This window comes from Xiphophorus hellerii, chromosome 20, assembly GCF_003331165.1.
Source record: "Xiphophorus hellerii strain 12219 chromosome 20, Xiphophorus_hellerii-4.1, whole genome shotgun sequence".
In the NCBI taxonomy this organism is placed as follows: Eukaryota; Metazoa; Chordata; class Actinopteri; order Cyprinodontiformes; family Poeciliidae; genus Xiphophorus; species Xiphophorus hellerii.
Genome location: NC_045691.1, coordinates 34,024,379 through 34,041,995, shown reverse-complemented (window position 1 = coordinate 34,041,995; position 17,617 = coordinate 34,024,379). Strand labels below are relative to the sequence as shown.

The 17,617-nt window shown below is 38.9% G+C and overlaps 1 protein-coding gene across 3 annotated transcripts in view; it reads right to left on the bottom strand.

Annotated features, from left to right (window-relative positions):
- pdzrn3b (PDZ domain containing RING finger 3b) overlaps nucleotides 1-17,617 on the bottom strand; it is a 126,176-nt gene that overhangs the window by 13,208 nt on the left and 95,351 nt on the right. Inside the window, exon 1 of one of the 3 annotated variants that reach the window (XM_032548969.1) lies at nucleotides 11,740-11,903. The exons of the other annotated variants lie outside the window; for them this stretch is intronic. Within the exon in view, the coding sequence (XP_032404860.1) occupies nucleotides 11,740-11,808 (69 nt within the window). The 5' untranslated portion in view covers nucleotides 11,809-11,903. Of the gene's footprint in view, nucleotides 1-11,739; nucleotides 11,904-17,617 lie in introns of those variants that run through there. 3 annotated transcript variants of the gene reach the window in all.

The window sequence follows — 17,617 nt, the reverse complement described above, 5'->3', positions numbered from 1 at the left end:
TGGAGTTTTAAAATATGCATAAAAATGTTGCTTTGGTCAAAACTAAGACTTGCCTAATAATTGCGCACAGAGTGTAATGTTACAACTAATCAGAGACGAAGCCTTTAGCCTGGTGAGCCCGAGGCATTCTGCATCGGTGCTTTTAATGAGGGGGACCAAATGGGGCATGGAGGTCTCTCAGTCAGCCTCAGTTCAGTGGGCTGAGAAGCTCATTCGGCTTCGCTTGCATGGACTCCATGCAGATAAAGACACTGGACCTTTACAGGCTTGCTGCTCTGAAAACCTCTAACAGAAGGTCTGGGTTGAATGTACAGAACACAATGCTTCTGTTCCTGTGTACAAACACAGAAGGATCTCTAGTACATCTTCAAATGGGTTTCTGTTAAATCTATTTTAACAGCAGGAGGGTAGCCATTCCCTTCTTAAAAGAATACTAATTAGATCAAAATCAAACGTATTCTGTTCCACTGTCAGGAGAGGAATTTACACAGCTGCGGCTTTGTTATTCGCAGCCCATTTTCTTTCATTAAAATGTCACATTTGACCTCTAAGACAACACTGGAAACGACTACCTGCTCTGGATTTGGCTTTTGTTTTGCAGCTAATTTAGAATTTCACTTCTCTTCAATGTGCCATATGGCAGCTTATATGGTTCTTCAGCCTGTTGGTAATAATTAGGGGCAGCAGGAGGCAGCTGTGCTTTGAACTGTGATGTCAGCTCATCTCTGTGAAGCAAATCAAGTTGGACTGAGCCATCAATGAGGGAGTTTGTGTGTTTGCCTGTCTATTCCGAGGCTGGAAAACATACAGCAGAAAACTGTTCATCTGCCAGGCAGCTGGCTCGAGATTTTCCATTATTGTCTTTGCATTACTGTGGATGGAGTGAGGCAGCAACAGCTTTATTAGATCTTTATTTAATCCTGCACTGTCTGGGAAATCAAAATTCAATTATCTGTTAGTTATGAGAATTGTGAAAGAGGGAAAAATTAATATTTTCATATCTTCATAATTTCACTGATGCTACACAAAGGCATATAGTTACTGTGGTTGTGAATGTCACATTTGTTGGAGGAAAAGCATCAGTTTTAATATATCATTTGTATTTTTAATTTGTATGATAATACATGTGTTGGTGACATCTTGACATTTTTTATCTTAAATGGGCCTTAGTGATTAATAATAATAAAAATAAACAGATGTTTTTAGACACTTTTGTTCAAGTTTGATTTCATCTGCTTTTCTGACTGAGTTAAAGTTAGCTCAATAGAATGATTAGCTTGGCTGTGTTTTACCTGATAAAGTACTCAAAAAATAGAACAAAGGATCAAGCTACTGTGAGAAAACATTTTATTAGGTGAGAATATTAATTTGCCCTTAGTCAGAAAATGTGCTCATGCTAGCTTCTTTTGGTTAATGAACAAATTGAAATGAGAATATAGAAGATAAAACACTAATCATTTATAGTGCATGTCTTGAAGCAATATTTTGTTCTTTGCTAACTGAGTTAACGTTAGCTCCAATAAAAGGTTGGCTGAGCTGTATTCTTAAGGATAGCAAGGCCAATACATTTTAACTTAAATCATTGGATAAAATATCTAGTTACTCTAAGCAAAAACCTGATGAGATGTAAATAAATATTGTTTGATATTAGCAATCAGAAAATTCCTCATGCTGCTAATGCTAACCATTTTCTGTAACTAAACATCCATTTGAAATGACAATATACTGTAGAAGATAAAGTTTTGTGCAAGCAGTTCTTAGTACAAACAAATGTAACTTTCAGATAGACTGGGAGGAATAATAATGGCCACTGGTACTTGAGAATATGTTTTTTTTTGCTTTGCTAATCTAGCTAAAGTTAGCACCACAGAATGGCTAGCTGTGCTTTTAAGTTGCCTCTGAAAAGGTCCATGAATATTATCTTGTAAAATACTACAAATGATGGGGCTCTAGTGAACAAAACCTTCATTAACTGTAAATTTTGGACATAGAAATTGGAAAAATTACCAACACTGCTGTCAGCTGTTAACTGTTGCTAAACATCAGTTTAAGGAAACTAGAAAAGATCAAACACTTACCTTTATGAAACGGGTAAAGGTTTCATATAAACCTTTACCCGTCAAAAGATTTCAACTATTAATTCACTAAGAAAATATAAAGAAAGGTTTATATTTCTTTACCAAAAGAAATATAAACCTGTATACTGTTGCTCTGACAGAAATCAGAATAGTTTTAAATGGGTATTTGTAAGAAGTTTGAGAAATTGGTGATCGGAAATGAGCCACTTAGAACCTCAACTCTGGTAAGTACATCTCTAATATTAGGAGACTGGTCTTATTATTGCATTTTAGAAATGTTCTGCCAAATCCACCTTTCATAAAAGGATAAAACTACCTTCAAAACAACACATAAGTAACATATGCTAATTTTATAGCTGTGGAAAAGGCTTTGAACAGATGTTAACATGAGTTTATGATATGGCCTTTTAATCCCCACATAATCCTTTAATAAAGAGGAGGGTTATTAAAGAGCCTGTGTCTTCCTTCCTTGGGGATATGCAATGAGATGAACAGAGGGGAAGCTGTCAGGGAAACGAGGCCTTTCAGTGTGGCGGATGGAGCCCCAGAGAACCTCACACTGTAGACAAGCATTTAGAAGAGGCATGAGAGCCAGGCTGTTCTGCTGCTCTTTATGGTCGAATACACCTTTAAGAAAAAATCCTCAAAACCTCCATTTCAGAACAGAGAGGATTGTTGACATGATCGAGACCATGAACACTTGAAAGGTTATTTCGAGGGGGGCCTATAGAGAGGTTTGAGTGGCAGTCTGAATGTAGGTCATTCCTCCTGCCAAGCAGTGTTAATCCACCCTTTATTTAACTTTAACCTTTCTCATAAAAAACTAACTGTGAGCAGTATAGTGGTTTTCTCTATGTGGATGTTCAGTCTTAAAAGTGCTTTAAAAAAAATCCAAACATATTGTTTATTAAACTGAACAGAAATAAGACCCTCCACAGTGTGAGGCTGAAAAACAGCCGTCTTTATTTACAGCAGAACTCCAGTTTACTGAGGATTACAGAACAAACAGCTAAAAACTCCACACAGGCTCAGAGAAACAGCCTTGTTTTCTTTCCCCTAATCAGATTTAAGTATGGGATGTTGTGTTATCCACAGATGGTCAATTAACAACGCAAATTCCTTCCAGTACGCTGTCTGCTGCCTCCCTGAGAGTTTGATGAACACAGATGAAGGTATAAAGTGCGACTCTCAGAGAGCTTAACCCGACTTTAATGCCAGACTTTTCGGCAACAAAAAGACTTCAGATAAAAACAGTTGATTATCTTGTCATGATTGTAATTTGGCACAAAAATAACATTTGACATTGTCTCCTCACAAAGCCTGAAAGATTAAAGAGCATTCAGCAGAGAGCATTGTTCTCTGCTTTGTGGTGAGGAAAGCTGACATGGAGCAAAGTGCATGGTGGGCTTCACAGAAAAGCCAATATCTGTAACTGGACTGAAACCCAGTTATAGATATTGGTAAGTACATCTCTAATATTAGAGGACTAATATTAGAGATTAGTCTCCAACAACAACAACTGCTTCTACAGGGTTGTGTCATTAACAGTGTTATCTCACACCGCTGCCCCGGGGTTCCCTTTCTCCGCACAACAAACACAGCAATTCCCTGTGAAGGCTAGCAGCACATCAAAGTCAGTACTAAGGCCAAGGCCAAGTGCCTTGATGACCCTGGTCAAATCTCACTGACCACTCAGTGGAAATGAGGCACAAGTGACTTGCTGTGAAATTCAACATTGTGAAAATAAATTTGCTCAATGGAAACAAAGCAATTTCGAAAAGATTCTTGTTTTTCACTAAAAAGTTTTGGTACAAGAGTGTTTATATATACAGTACAGACCAAAAGTTTGGACACACCTTTTAATTCAATGAGTTTCCTTTATTTTCATGACTATTGACATTGTAGATTCACACTGAAGGCATCAAAACTATGAATAACACATGTGGAAATATGCACTAAACAAAAAAGTGTAAAACAACTGAAAATACCCCTTATATTCTAGTTTCTTCAAAGTAGCAACCTTTTCCTGTGATTACTGCTTTGCACACACTCTGCATTTTCTTGATGAGCTTCAAAAGGTAGTCACCTGAAATGGTTTTCACTTCATAGGTGTGCCCTGTCAGGTTAATAAGTGGGATTTCTTGCCTTATAAATAGTCATGAAAATAAAGAAAACCCATTGAATTAGAAAGGTGTGTCCAAACTTTTGGTCTGTACTGTATATATATATATATATATATATATATATATATATATATATATATATATATATATATATATATATATTGCCTGGCCAAAATAAAAGTCGCCACCTGGATTTAACTAAGCAAATAGGTACAAGCCTCCTATTGGATAAGTACTGCATAGGCGATTATCTTTCAGCTGGCAACAAGTTATTTAACCCCAACTGATGCAATGAGTAACTCCTCATTTCTTAAACAACCATGGCAAAAGACACATCCTGTGGTCGTGGAAAAGACGTTAGTCTGTTTAAGAAGGGTCAAATCATTGGCATGCATCAAGCAGAGAAAACATCTAAGGAGATTGCAGAAACTACTAGAATTGGGTTAAGAACTGTCCAACGCATCATTAAAAACTGGAAGGATGGTGGGGAACCATCGTCTTCCAGGAAGAAATGTGGTCGGAAAAAAATCCTGAATGATCGTGATCGGCGATTACTTAAACGTTTGGTCAAATCAAATCGAAGAAAAACAACAGCAGAACTCAGGAGTATGTTTAATTGTGAACGCAAAAGCATTTCCACACGCACAAAGCGAAGGGAACTCAAGGGGTTGGGATTGAACAGCTGTGTAGCCGTAAGAAAACCTCTAATCAGTAAGGCTAACCAGAAAAAAAGGCTTCAGTTTGCTAGGGAGCATAAAGATTGGACTCTGGAGGAATGGAAGAGGGTCATGTGGTCTGATGAGTCCAGATTTACCCTGTTCCAGAGTGATGGGCGCATCAGGGTAAGAAGAGAGGCAGGTGAAGTGATGCACCCATCATGCCTAGTGCCTACTGTACAAGTCTGTGGGGGCAGTGCTATGATCTGGGGTTGCTGCAGTTGGTCAGGTCTAGGTTCAGCAACATTGTGTGCCCAAAGAATGAGGTCAGCTGACTACCTGAATATACTGAATGACCAGGTTATTCCATCAATGGATTTTGTCTTCCCAAATGGAACGGGCATATTCCAAGATGACAATGCCAGGATTCATCGGGCTCACATTGTGAAAGAGTGGTTCAGGGAGCATGAGACATCTTTTTCACACATGGATTGGCCACCACAGAGTCCAGACCTTAACCCCATTGAGAATCTTTGGGATGTGCTGGAGAAGGCTTTGCGCAGTGGTCAGACTCTCCCATCATCAATACAAGATCTTGGTGAAAGATTAATGCAACACTGGATGGAAATAAATCTTGTGACACTGCAGAAGCTTATTGAAACAATGCCACAGCGAATGCGGGCTGTAATCAAAGCTAAAGGCGGTCCAACAAAATATTAGAGAGTGTGACCATTTTTTGGTGGCGACTTTTTTTTTGGCCAGGCAGTGTATACATACTGTATATATATAATAAATATTGGCCAATTTCAATAGGGCCAATATTTGGCTATGTTGAAATTGATTTATTTTTCAATACTGCAATGGAAACACTTTTGTTGCATCATGTCACATGATCAACAACCAGATGTGGCTACTGGCGCAAACCACGAAGAAGACAATAGGAAGTAGTTGGATAATGATGGCGTGGCATGTTTTCTTTTAATGACTCATTGTGTGAATAAACATATTATATCATAGTCTCAAGTCTTTTAAAATTCTTTGACATGTTTTTATGTATCCATTTTCCAATCAACTCCCACCATGTTGTCTGTCCCTACTAAAGAAAGTCATCCCTCAGATGTTGCCACCACCGTCTCACACCACAAATGCACATCTCATTTTCTTCCCAGCATGTTTAACTTTTTAACTAAGAGGTTGGGTGTTGCATTGGGTGATGGATAGATTAATAGATGGGCCGATGGAATGAGGAATAGATGATACATGGATGGCTGGACAAGCGGATAGACAGAAAGATAGTGCTGTGGATGAATGGACGATGGATGGACACGCATAGACAAATGGATTCATGGATGGATTTGTTTTTCCTAACATATGATTGACTTGATTACAGTAAGGTTTGGATGCCTAGTTGTATCACTTGTATACAGTTTAAGCAAACAAAAAAGTATGAAAAACAAAGGCGATTCATCAGGATATTTATAGATCACCAATCTGAGCAAGTGTCAAACCAAATACCATCCATGGTTTGTCTTTAGATCATTACTGCTCTTGTGGGAATCTTGATACATAATTTATCCCTCTAAATATCATTCATCTTTCGCTTTAAACAACCGTAGGACTTCCTGTGAGTTCTCCTGCACTGCAGCCACCTCCTCCATGGTTTACCAGATGTGGTGGCTCACCATTGCCAATCTTAGCGATTATTAAAAACTCAAGTGGTTGTGGTTGGTGCTGCTGGTCCCCACATTGTCTCCTTATGCAGTTGGTGTCAGACCTCATTACTGGCACCAGGATCAATCTGGCCAGACTGCCTCTTCACAAACCCTCTCCCGCCCTTATGTTGTGGAAGTGGCCTTAGTGGTGGCAGAGACTGACAGTGGGCCAGACTGGATGAAGGACAGTCTTGTGAAAACATTTCCATTCCAATTCTCAGTTAATTTGGCCATACTGAGAACGTCTGGTGGTGACTTAGCTCCTTGAACTAACTGCAACATATTTCTTCAATAATAAATGTGGCTAATTAGGCAGCTTCCTAGAGGAAACGTTCCTCTAGGAAGAGCAGGAGCAAATGAGCAGGCTATTTCTCTGCAGATCAATCACTTTTCTTGCTATTTGTCTGCAAATTTCAGAAAACAAAGGTGATCAGAAAAAAAAAGGAAAGGTTTTAGTAGAAACATGATCCAGCGTGGACCGCAGACTGAACTGGCAACTTATGCTCAGGCTCTAATTAAGCTCAGAGTCTTGGAAGACCTGCAGTGAGGCGCCACAGCTGTAACAGGGTGCTTCAGGACAGATTAACTGACCTATGACTGTCAAATAGAGTTTCCAAAGCTGCTGCACTAAAGTACCTGACAAAGGAAAGTGAGCCTGCATCTCCACATGGTGCTTACCGCTGCTTTGAAGTGAGAGCTGAGGGATCCACAGCTGTCAAATAGGTCAAGTATTAAAAAAAGAGAAAAAAAGAATGCAGAAAAAAAGAATGCTGTAACTCGAGACTATCAAAATAAGGGGAACGTGTTTGTCTACTCTACATCCACAGAGTCAGATGTCTTTAAATAACGTCTGATTACGTACAGCAATAAAACAAAACAAAAAAAGTATTAATGCAACTTTTTCTCGTTTTTTCACATTGCAAAAAAAACTTCAATATGTTGTGTAAAACTTTTATTTGATAATCCAGCAGAAATGATTGCATAAATGTGAAGTGGAAGGAAAATTATACATAGTCTTTAGGATTCTTTGTAAAATCTTGAAGAGTGTATTCAGCTGGGACAATCCAATATTTTTGGCAAACTTCAATCTAGAAAAATTAATTATATGAAATTTTCCTTTGTTTTTTACATTTTATTTTGGCCAGGAGTAAACAACAAATATTTTTCAGTTTTTGAATTTAATTTGATTTTATTATGTTCTAACATTAAAAAAAGTGGAAAATTTAGAACTGACTGGAGATTTTGATGGATTTTTTTCAATTATTTTAATAGTATGTAGTTTACCTTCCCATAAACTCAGACCTTCTGAAGTAAAATACTCCCAAAGCATGATGCTCCCATCACCATATTTCACTGTGGGGACAGCATATTTAGCATGATTTCCCAGTACACGCAGTATTCTAAGTGGAGGCCAAAACAGTAACATTTAGGTCTCATTTAACCACAGTAATTTCTTCCTCCTGCTTGCTGTGTTCCCTGATGGCTCGTGACAAACTGTCAAAAGGAGTTGTTTTTTTAACAATAGGTTTCATATCAACACTTTTCAAGCAAGGCCACAAAACTAGCTGTCTGCCTGAAGTAGGGCTGTAGCGATTTCTCGAATGATTCGAGAACCTTGATTATTAAAATTCCTAGAGGAAATTACCTGCCTTGAAGCTAAATTATTTTTTATTATTTAGCACACCTAACACGGTGCGCTAAATAATAACAAATAATCACCGGCTAGGTGATTATTTATGTTACACTCTTACTTCCATCTCTGCGTTGTTGATGACAGCTAAGTGTTAGCAGCATAACATTCAATTTTGAAGTGCAGTCCGGGGGAATTTCATTGATTTTGGGTAATATCTGGTTTTTTATCGTTTTTCGGGGATCAATAAGAATAAAAAATAACTGGCACGATGCCTGGAGTACGGCAGACTTCAGAGTGAATGGCGAGAAAGAGTGTGGCAAGTGTAGCAATGAATGAAACCAAGTAACTGAAGCTCCTTATAGTGTTTAATCAGATGTTTAAAAGCCACCAAGTGTAGTAAATGCTTCTTATCCTGCCAAGTCTTTAGAAACACCTGCAGGTGAAGGAAGATGTGCTGGCTGTTAACTTTTAGAGAACCGTATTTTTCATGACTTCAACATGCTTAACTGCTAAATGAACTGGAAAGATTTCAAGTGTTCATGGATTATTAACACGCCTAAGAGAGATGATGAGAAGAGCAGAGCAGGCGCTGCGCCAGGCTTTCTGATCTCCATGATCCGTCTGTACTAACAGCAAAGCAGAAACAAAGAGAACTTCCCAGAATCACATACTTTCAAATCAAGACACTTGCTTACATGCCTTTCATTTCTTAACCATGACTTTTATGTAGGACAATGAGCCATTAAAGTACTCCACTACCTGGTTAACCAGTAAAGGCCTTAAAGATGAAAGAGTAATGAAGTGGCCCCTTCCTCACCAGGCCTAAACCTCACTGAGAACCCGTGGGCCCTTCTGAAACACAACACATCTCTGAACAGTGTCTGGGAGGCTGTGGTTGCTGCTGCACAAAACGTTGATCGTCAACAGATCAAGAAACTGACAGACTCCATGAATGAAAGGCTTATAACTGTTAATGAAAAAAATGGTGGATATGTTGGTCTCTGATTTATTTTTTAAATGTCAGAAATGTTTGTCAATTTTGAATTCTATGTTTATTATTCTCACTTTATCGGATGATAATAAATAAGTGAGATCAGAAAGTTTTCAGTTTTAATTCAGTTGCATAATAATCCTGCACACTAATAGTTTCCCAATTGTTAACACATTTATATTGTCCTAAGAAAGTCAAAATCTCACTTTTTTCTCAAATATTCAGGTTTGAGAGGTTATTGATATTTTGGATTCACCAATAGCGCGGTAGTTGTTCAACAATAAAATGAATCCTCAAAAATACAACTTGCATAATGGTTGTGCACACAGTGTAGAAGATAATGTATCCATTTTCTTTTTGCAAACATCTTATGTTAGTTTTCACTTTATTTTAAAATCTAAGCATAGAAATAAAATGTAAACTTGGGCTTTTCTGAAACTTTGTGATGTGTGCGGCTCTAAACAAGGTTTCTTTTAACCTGCACTGATGGTATAAAAATGTTTCTTTGGACTGAGAAGGTTGCAGAACCCTGGTATCCAACAAACTGCTGTTGGAATATGTTCAACAAAACTTTGATTAATAAGTGTTTTCCTGGCACATTTTAACTCACAGGAGTTTCTCAAGACTTCTGTGAAGAAAGTGATTTTAAAATCTTCAGTGCGACATATCATGAGAAACAGAACCTTGTCTAATAAAATGACAATGACTCATTCTGCTTTAGCTCTAATTCGATGACAAGCTTTCATGATACGTACTTTGTAATACGTACAAAGTACGTATTACAAAGTACTACGCTTACAAAGTAATCATACCATCCTGGTAGTTTACTTCGTAAGCGTATGATTTCAGTACCTGTAATATCATCCTCATGTATCATCCTCAAAATAAGCAACATCTTTAATTCAAAAGCTTTTTATTAAATAAATAGATCTCAACAATCCAGTTTATTGTTTTTAATCTGTGATTTAGGTTATTCAACAATCTAATTGGACTTCTTTGAAAAAAAACAACTTCTTTAAATATGTGAACACTGGCATGTTTTGGATTGAGGTGAATAGCTAACTCCTTTAAGCACAACTTGAGCAGCAACATTTCTTTCCAGCGTCCCAGTAGATTGATGTTTGAAGCAAAAATGAACTAGTGGGTCAAGAGAAACAACAGTCGTTTACTGCTACTGTTTGAAGATGTTGCTTGTGCATAGATTTATGAGTGTATCAGAAACATGTGAATACAAGGTTCTGGCTCAGGAATTTTGCATGTAAAAAAAATAAATAAATACATTAACTGTGTTAAAATTTTGAACACATTGATGTAATTAATCTATATTAAGGCATTAAAGTAGGGGTGGGTAATATGAATTTAAAGTTTTAGCTCAGAATTTTGGGGTAGTGACATCATTATCACTATTGTGATAATTATAGAAAGTGTTAAAACTATTTATAGCATCTTTTTAGGTTAATGTATGACTGTGTGAATTTAGGACACCTCATAAATATCTCATAAAGAATATTGCGCACAGTAACTGCATTTTCAAATTTATTGGGATTTTGTTAAATACTTTCATTGAACAAACAGGAGAAAATAGTAAAATGATCAATACCAACAATAAGGACAGTTGGGGGGATTTCAAACATCACTAGTTGGAATTTATCGTGACAACAATGAATCAAAATTCTTCTAAGAAATTTATGATGATAAATGAAAAACGATATGCAAATGCCCAACCCTGCGTTAACACCCCCGACCTTCTTTCTACCATTGGTGGAAACAACAAAAAAAGGGAATTGTTGCTTTTTCTTAAAATACCACTACAGTCTCGTTATATTTTCATGAACCAGGTTTTGTCCACTCAGTATACACCGATCCACTTCTGAGGGCAAGAAACATAAATGATGCAGACACTGTAAACTTCAGCTGACGCATGTTGGTGGGCAGATGGAAATCTAGTTTTAAAGCATGAGAACAATCTGCTAGAGTTCAGGAGTTTGTGGTATCTCTGACGTGAGCGTATGTTGCAGCGTAAAAAAAACACTTGGCGAAACCCATTAAACGTTTCTGCCTCTAATCAGGGTTTGCACTCAGCCGCCGAAGAATGCAAAAAGAAGAACGCCAAATCCGGCTCCAGTCCTTGGGTCTGAGAATGCTCTTCAAACCCCTGTGTTAATGATGCATCTGCTACAATGCCTGCTCTATTTTCTTTTCCATAAAGAGAATTTGCAAAATAAGCACTCAACTGTTAAATATAAACTTTGGTGAAAGAGTGAAGTGAGGACAGTCAGCGTTCGGAGGTTGGCTGCAGAGCTGTCACCTCTTCATCACCTCCTTTTAAGCACAGCACGCCGCCTCTCGCTGACCCCAGCATCCAGAGGTCAGACCCCCTTTAAGTTGGCAACAGTTTCCACTTAACTCCGCTGAAACTCAACCCAATGACCCCTGAGACCGACAACAAGTCAGCAATGATAAATGACTGAAAACCGGAAAAAGATTGCAACAAAAGAAAAAACACCCAAAAACTCCTGAAGTTTGAAAGCACACGGTCACAGTACCTTGCAGACTTCGTAGAGTAGCTTATATTGCTCACGAGGCTTCCTCAAAGAACAGAGGCTGCATCCCATGGTGGAGAAGATCCCAGCATCCAGGGTCTCCCCTGCAGCCACACAGGCAGGAGAAGAAATCCCAGTTTCGCCCCTCACTCAACCCACTCTCTCTTCTGACTGTTTTCAGCTGACGGGACCGACTGCCCCTCCGCCCCCAGCTGGAGGCTGTCTCGACACGGCTCAGCACACCCTCCCTCCTCCGTTGTTCTCTTGCCCACTGCTGAGCTCTCGGAGGTCAGGTCTCTTCTGTACACACACCCCTTTATGTTTTTTAAGCAGCTGCTCATTGAGAATTCATAGAGAAGGCTGAGGAAGGGGGGGAAAGGAGGAGTTGTTTTTATTAACCGAGCACCATTAGATTCAATGTGGGAAAAAAAGCTGAGCAACGGAAGCTTTTCATTTCATAACAAAGCAAATGTTTGTTTCTTCAGATGCCGTCCGGTTGCTTGGTCTGCTGCAGACTCTCACATTTTAAAGCTGCAGTAGGTAACTTAAATAATTTTTTTAAGGATATTTGTTAAAACTATGACCATGACAGTATGTTATGATCAGTGGTTATGATCAGTGGTGGGGTGTAATTACTTAAGTTGCTGTACTTAAGTACATTGTTCATGTGTCTGTACTTTACTTAAGTAGATTTAGTTATGGATACCTTAGACTTTTACTCCACCACATTTTACAGTAAGTGTCTGTACTTTCTACTTTACTACATTTCCATTAAGCATTGCGTTACGTTTCATCCAAGTCCACTGCAAAGCAGAAAAGTACCATTAGACCCTCAATCAAGAACAGCAAGGCAGGTATTCAGCACCTCCAGAATCACTAACACCCAAAATGGAGTCCACCAAGCGTAATCATCCAGAAGACCAGCGTCAGCCATGGCCTTATTTAAAAGATTTATTTGAGTTAACCGGGTCAAAAAATGACTCCTGCAGATTCTGGTGCCACCTCTGCCTCCCCCGAAAGCATGAACTTCTAGCTTTCAAAAATTCACTGTAGAATCTGAAAAAACATATTGAGAGTTAAGTTAAGCTGCTAACCGCTATCTGACATTTGGATGTGAAATTGCTTTAGGTTAGTGAAGTTTTATGTAATTTCACCAAACTTGTTGTTGAAATCGACTGCAATAAGTAAACTAAATTGTTATAAGCTAGCGTGAACTGGCCAGTAACATTGATTACTGCAGTCGGGGGCACATGGAGTGCAGGATCTCCTGCCATGAATGTCCCAGGTAACCTCCTCTCTGTGTTGCTATTGCCGCCTGAAGAAATGCACCGCTCCTAACCAAAAACAACCAATCAGAGCCAGGAGGAGGGGCTTAGTGCTGTCAATCAAACTTGTGAACCACTGTAAATGTGCTAATGGCAGATAACATATCTTTAGAAAAGCTACACACTGCAGCTTTAATCTGAAAGAAGAGCCCCCACTCACACGTCAAACAGCAGAAGAAGGGCTACATGCTCATGATGGCACATCTAAAGCTCTGCAGCTTTATTAAAGCATTCTCTTTCAATGCCCCAGTTAAATTAGCACTCAGTGACCTCTGGTATGCTAATCCAGCAAAGAGACACAGTGCTCCCCCCGCCACCACCCTTCCAACTGTGTATATTTTACTCTGAACATACATGCCTGAAGCCAGAAGGAGAAAATAAAACGGATAAAAAATTATGCTGGACCCTCTCCTGTGAGACAAAGTTTACCCAGTGGGACAGCTATAGCAAAGCGACATGCATTTCTTTTGGTCAGCTCTGCTGCCTATCTTACCAACAAAGGGTATGGCTGCATAAGCCACATTTGGCCTTTTCCTGGGGTTTTTTATTATTATACATAAACACAAAATAGTGGAAAATTTGTTTACCAATAAAAATGTGTAGAGTGATATTTCCTCCAACCAGATATGTCCCCTGATCCATATCTATCTCTGAAATGCTCCCAGTAAGAGCAGTGATGCATTTCCCTTTTAAAACAAATGCAACAGATCATACAAGCCTGTACATTGAACATTTCTCTAAATAATTCAGCTTCCTTTAAAAAAAAAAAATCCATATAACAACACCTATAAGGGTGGGTATCAAGATTAACGCATTCAATTACTCTAAAAGCTTAACGGTTTATATTACACACACACACACACACACACACATACTGTATATATACGGTATATATATATATACAGCATATATATATATATACAGTATATAATTCTGGTTTTTTGACAGAAGAAGCTTGTTAATTTGTCTGTATTATTATTATTAAATGTATTGCATTTATACTGATTGTAACCTACAGATGAAAACTAGCCTTTATGGCCAGCGCTGTTATATTTTGTGATGTGCATTGTCCCTTTTGAAATAAACAACAATCTCCATGTCAGTCTTGAAATAAATCCTCATCTATTTGTTCCCACAACTACAACTGTAGAAAATAACAGAACAGCTCTGTCAGGAAATATCTTAGATACGAGATCGGCATCGCAGAAAAAAAGATGGAGATAAAAAACAGTTGCCTTGGGCAAACAACAAAGGTGTCTGTGTGAACTCAACAATCAGTCATTATTACAGTGGGCTTTGCTCGTCTGGCTCCTAAAGGCTCTGACTTTCATCCGGAGTAGCGTGGAAACTAATTCTCCACTCACATTAGCCGCACTGTGGTGCCTGAGGCGCTGGGATCAGTGTTGAGTTTTAAGCCGGTGATCTTCCTGGGCTAATCTTTCTTTCGTGCCGAGATTATCCCATTCACAAAGCTGGCAAAGGGAGAGCGGTGCTTCGATACCAACAACTGCACAGGAAGGGTTACGGCAGCCGAGGCCGAACAAACACGTGTATAAATGAGCAATTAGGAACACAGAGAAGCTGCGGCTGCTGGTTCCATCTCCGTTGTTGGAGGTTTGATGTATGAAGATTCAAGTTTGTGCTTGAATTAAGTTTCATCTGTGGCCTTGTCAGAGAAAATCACATGTGGACTTTTTTTTCATAGATGTAACATCAGCTGAGGCTTCCATGTCCGTGGGACTGACAAATAATCAGGCAGGTTGTCATAATGAATAGTAACATATGCTTTTGTCTGACAGATAAAAGACGGCTGGAGGTGACCACTGAAAGTTTTGTCACAATATTTTGGCGGAACCATAGCGATGATGATAAGAACAATTTTTTGCTTCTTTTCACATAAAGAAGCAAGATTTGTATCACTAAATTGCTCACAGTAACTGCACTTAATCACATTTTCAATTATATTGATATATAATTATACCATCATGGATTGTATATAATCCATGGTATAAGTCCAATAATCTGGACAGTTTTGTCTTTTTTAAACAACATTAATTGGAATTTAATGATGGAATTTAATTCTTATCATATTATCATATCTTACCGTGATATGCAATTCCATTTGATTCTCATCTCCCTTTGGCTCAATGTCTTCAGGTTGAATTTCAACCAGTCAGCAAACAGAAAGAAGACATTGATTTTCTGCATCGTTTTGAATCATATTCTGGATTGTAGTTTGGCAATGGCAGCAGAGGAAGTGAACGAAGCCTTTCAGTCCATGTTGGCCACACTTTCAAATATTGAACAACTCAAGGAAGAGGAAGACGAAAGCTAAAGACATGTTATTGTTAGCAAAGATATAGGGACCTATTTGCTCTGGGGTTGCCACCAGCGGCCACACCTCCAGCTAGCAATTGTTTTTCAACAGGGTCCAGATGACCTCACATGCCTGTTGTAACTCTTCTGGTTTGTTGTGGCCCTCCAGGTACTTTAAGCACTACTATGTAGTCTGATTAAGACACAACCTTTTCAAAATAATTTCGTGGTGCACAGCATTGAATATATTTGACTACTCATAAAAAACAAAAAAATAATTCAGGTAATGCACACATTGAACATGATCCTAACTGACTGCAGTCAGCTAAATGTTTTTAACACTGTTTTTCAATCTGCCATATGACAAAACACAGAACTATTTATCTTTCCGTCACCAGAGCAGAGGGGGATTTTAAGAGGGTGGGAGGGTAAAGAGTGACGACGTGGAAACAAGCAAAGAAACTGGACACTGATGGCACACAGAGATAATGTGAGAACGCATGATGATGTCTGAGTCCCAGGAATGTTCTGGCCAGACAGCGGGATGAAACTAAGGTCAGACATGTGGAAAGTTAGTGTGAAAATAATTAATAATCTGGCCATTTTATTAAGTTGAGAACTACATCTCTATAAAGCGTTGCATTACATGTTTCATCCAAGTCCACTGCAAAGTAGAAAAGCACCATTAGAACCTCCCTCAAGAAGAGCAAGCAAGACCACCAGTAGATGGAAACACACCATCTCTTTTCCAACATTTGAAAAGTTTATTCAAATTTTGCATGTAAATTGGAAACATAGCTACTGTGGCAGAGTTGAACATTGAATTCCACACCCTTGATTCAACATCACACACAACATTCTTAAAGTGAATGCAACAAAAACAACACACATACTCCTAAGAGGTGAGAAGACTTACTGTTGAAAACAAGATCTCATTAATTTTCTCACATTGTGATCAATGTTGCCTTTTTTATTCTAATACATCAGCAAGATAGGGAATAATGACAGCACCAGTTGTTGGTAGAAATTCAGATGCATATAGAATAGCTTACACTGAACAGGAAATTGATAAGTTCTATTAATTAAAAGCAACAGTTTTGCTGTAGCAAAAGGCAGCTACAGCCTTTTGCTGAGTTGCCTTTGACCACAACTTAATCTACAGAAATGTGTATGTTGCTCTAGCCCTGAAAAAAAATCGTTTAAAGTCTGAAGAGGATATGAGAGGAGAAAGGATCTGTGTTGTCTGAGCAGTAATGGAGATGCGAGATGAGCAAACACTAGCGACAAGAGGGAGTGAAAACTAACACAGGGGATGTTAAAAGGAGGTGTGAAGTAGAGACAGAAATCTCAGAGGAAGCAGGACAGAGGTACAAACCAAAATGTGTGGAGGAGTTTAATGAGTCTCCAGTTCCATCTCAACTGTACCACAGGGGCATGACAATCCGTGTGTAGGCGTGTGTGTGTGTGTAGTCTAAAAACACTAGACTATGCATAATTTATCAGACAGCTGTCAGCTTTGTATTCCTATGTACTGTGGAAGGGGAGATTTTCGGCCAACAGGGACCCAGCAGGAGGAATGACAGCCACTGAAACTGTTTAATTGGAGTCAAAGCACTAAGAATGCCATCACTATCTCTCTAATGCAGGGGTGTCAAACGTACGGCCCGCGGGCCGGAACCGGCCCGCCGAACGATTTAGTCCGGCCCGCTGGCTAAATGCATTATCATTATTCAACAACGATTATTGAAAAAAACATGTACTTCGTTTAATTTAAAATCTGCAATTCCTATATTATCCACGAGGGGCGCTGTGTTTTATTCAGAGTGGACAACATGATGCAACACTGCATCGGAACTAACAGCAGATGGCAGCACTGAGCTTCAGGTCCTGTAAACGGCTTTACCAGCTTTTTACTTTTTTCCTGGCAACCTCATCAACAAAATGTCTTTGTCAAAAAAGAGAAAGGTAGACACAGAGTGTCGGATTTTTCAAGAAAAATGGACTTCTTCTCATTTGTTCACGGAGGTGAATGGAAAACCCGTGCGCCTTGTGTGCCTGCAGCAGGTTTCGGTGCTTAAGGAATACAATATTCGGCGCCACTATGAAACTCAGCATGGCGAAAAATACAAGCACTTTAACGGAGAACTGAGAAAACAGAAGATAAATGAAATGTTGACGGGTCTGAGGAAACAGCGGTCTGTTTTCACCCGGAGTCCAGAGGCCAGTGATGCTGCGGTGAA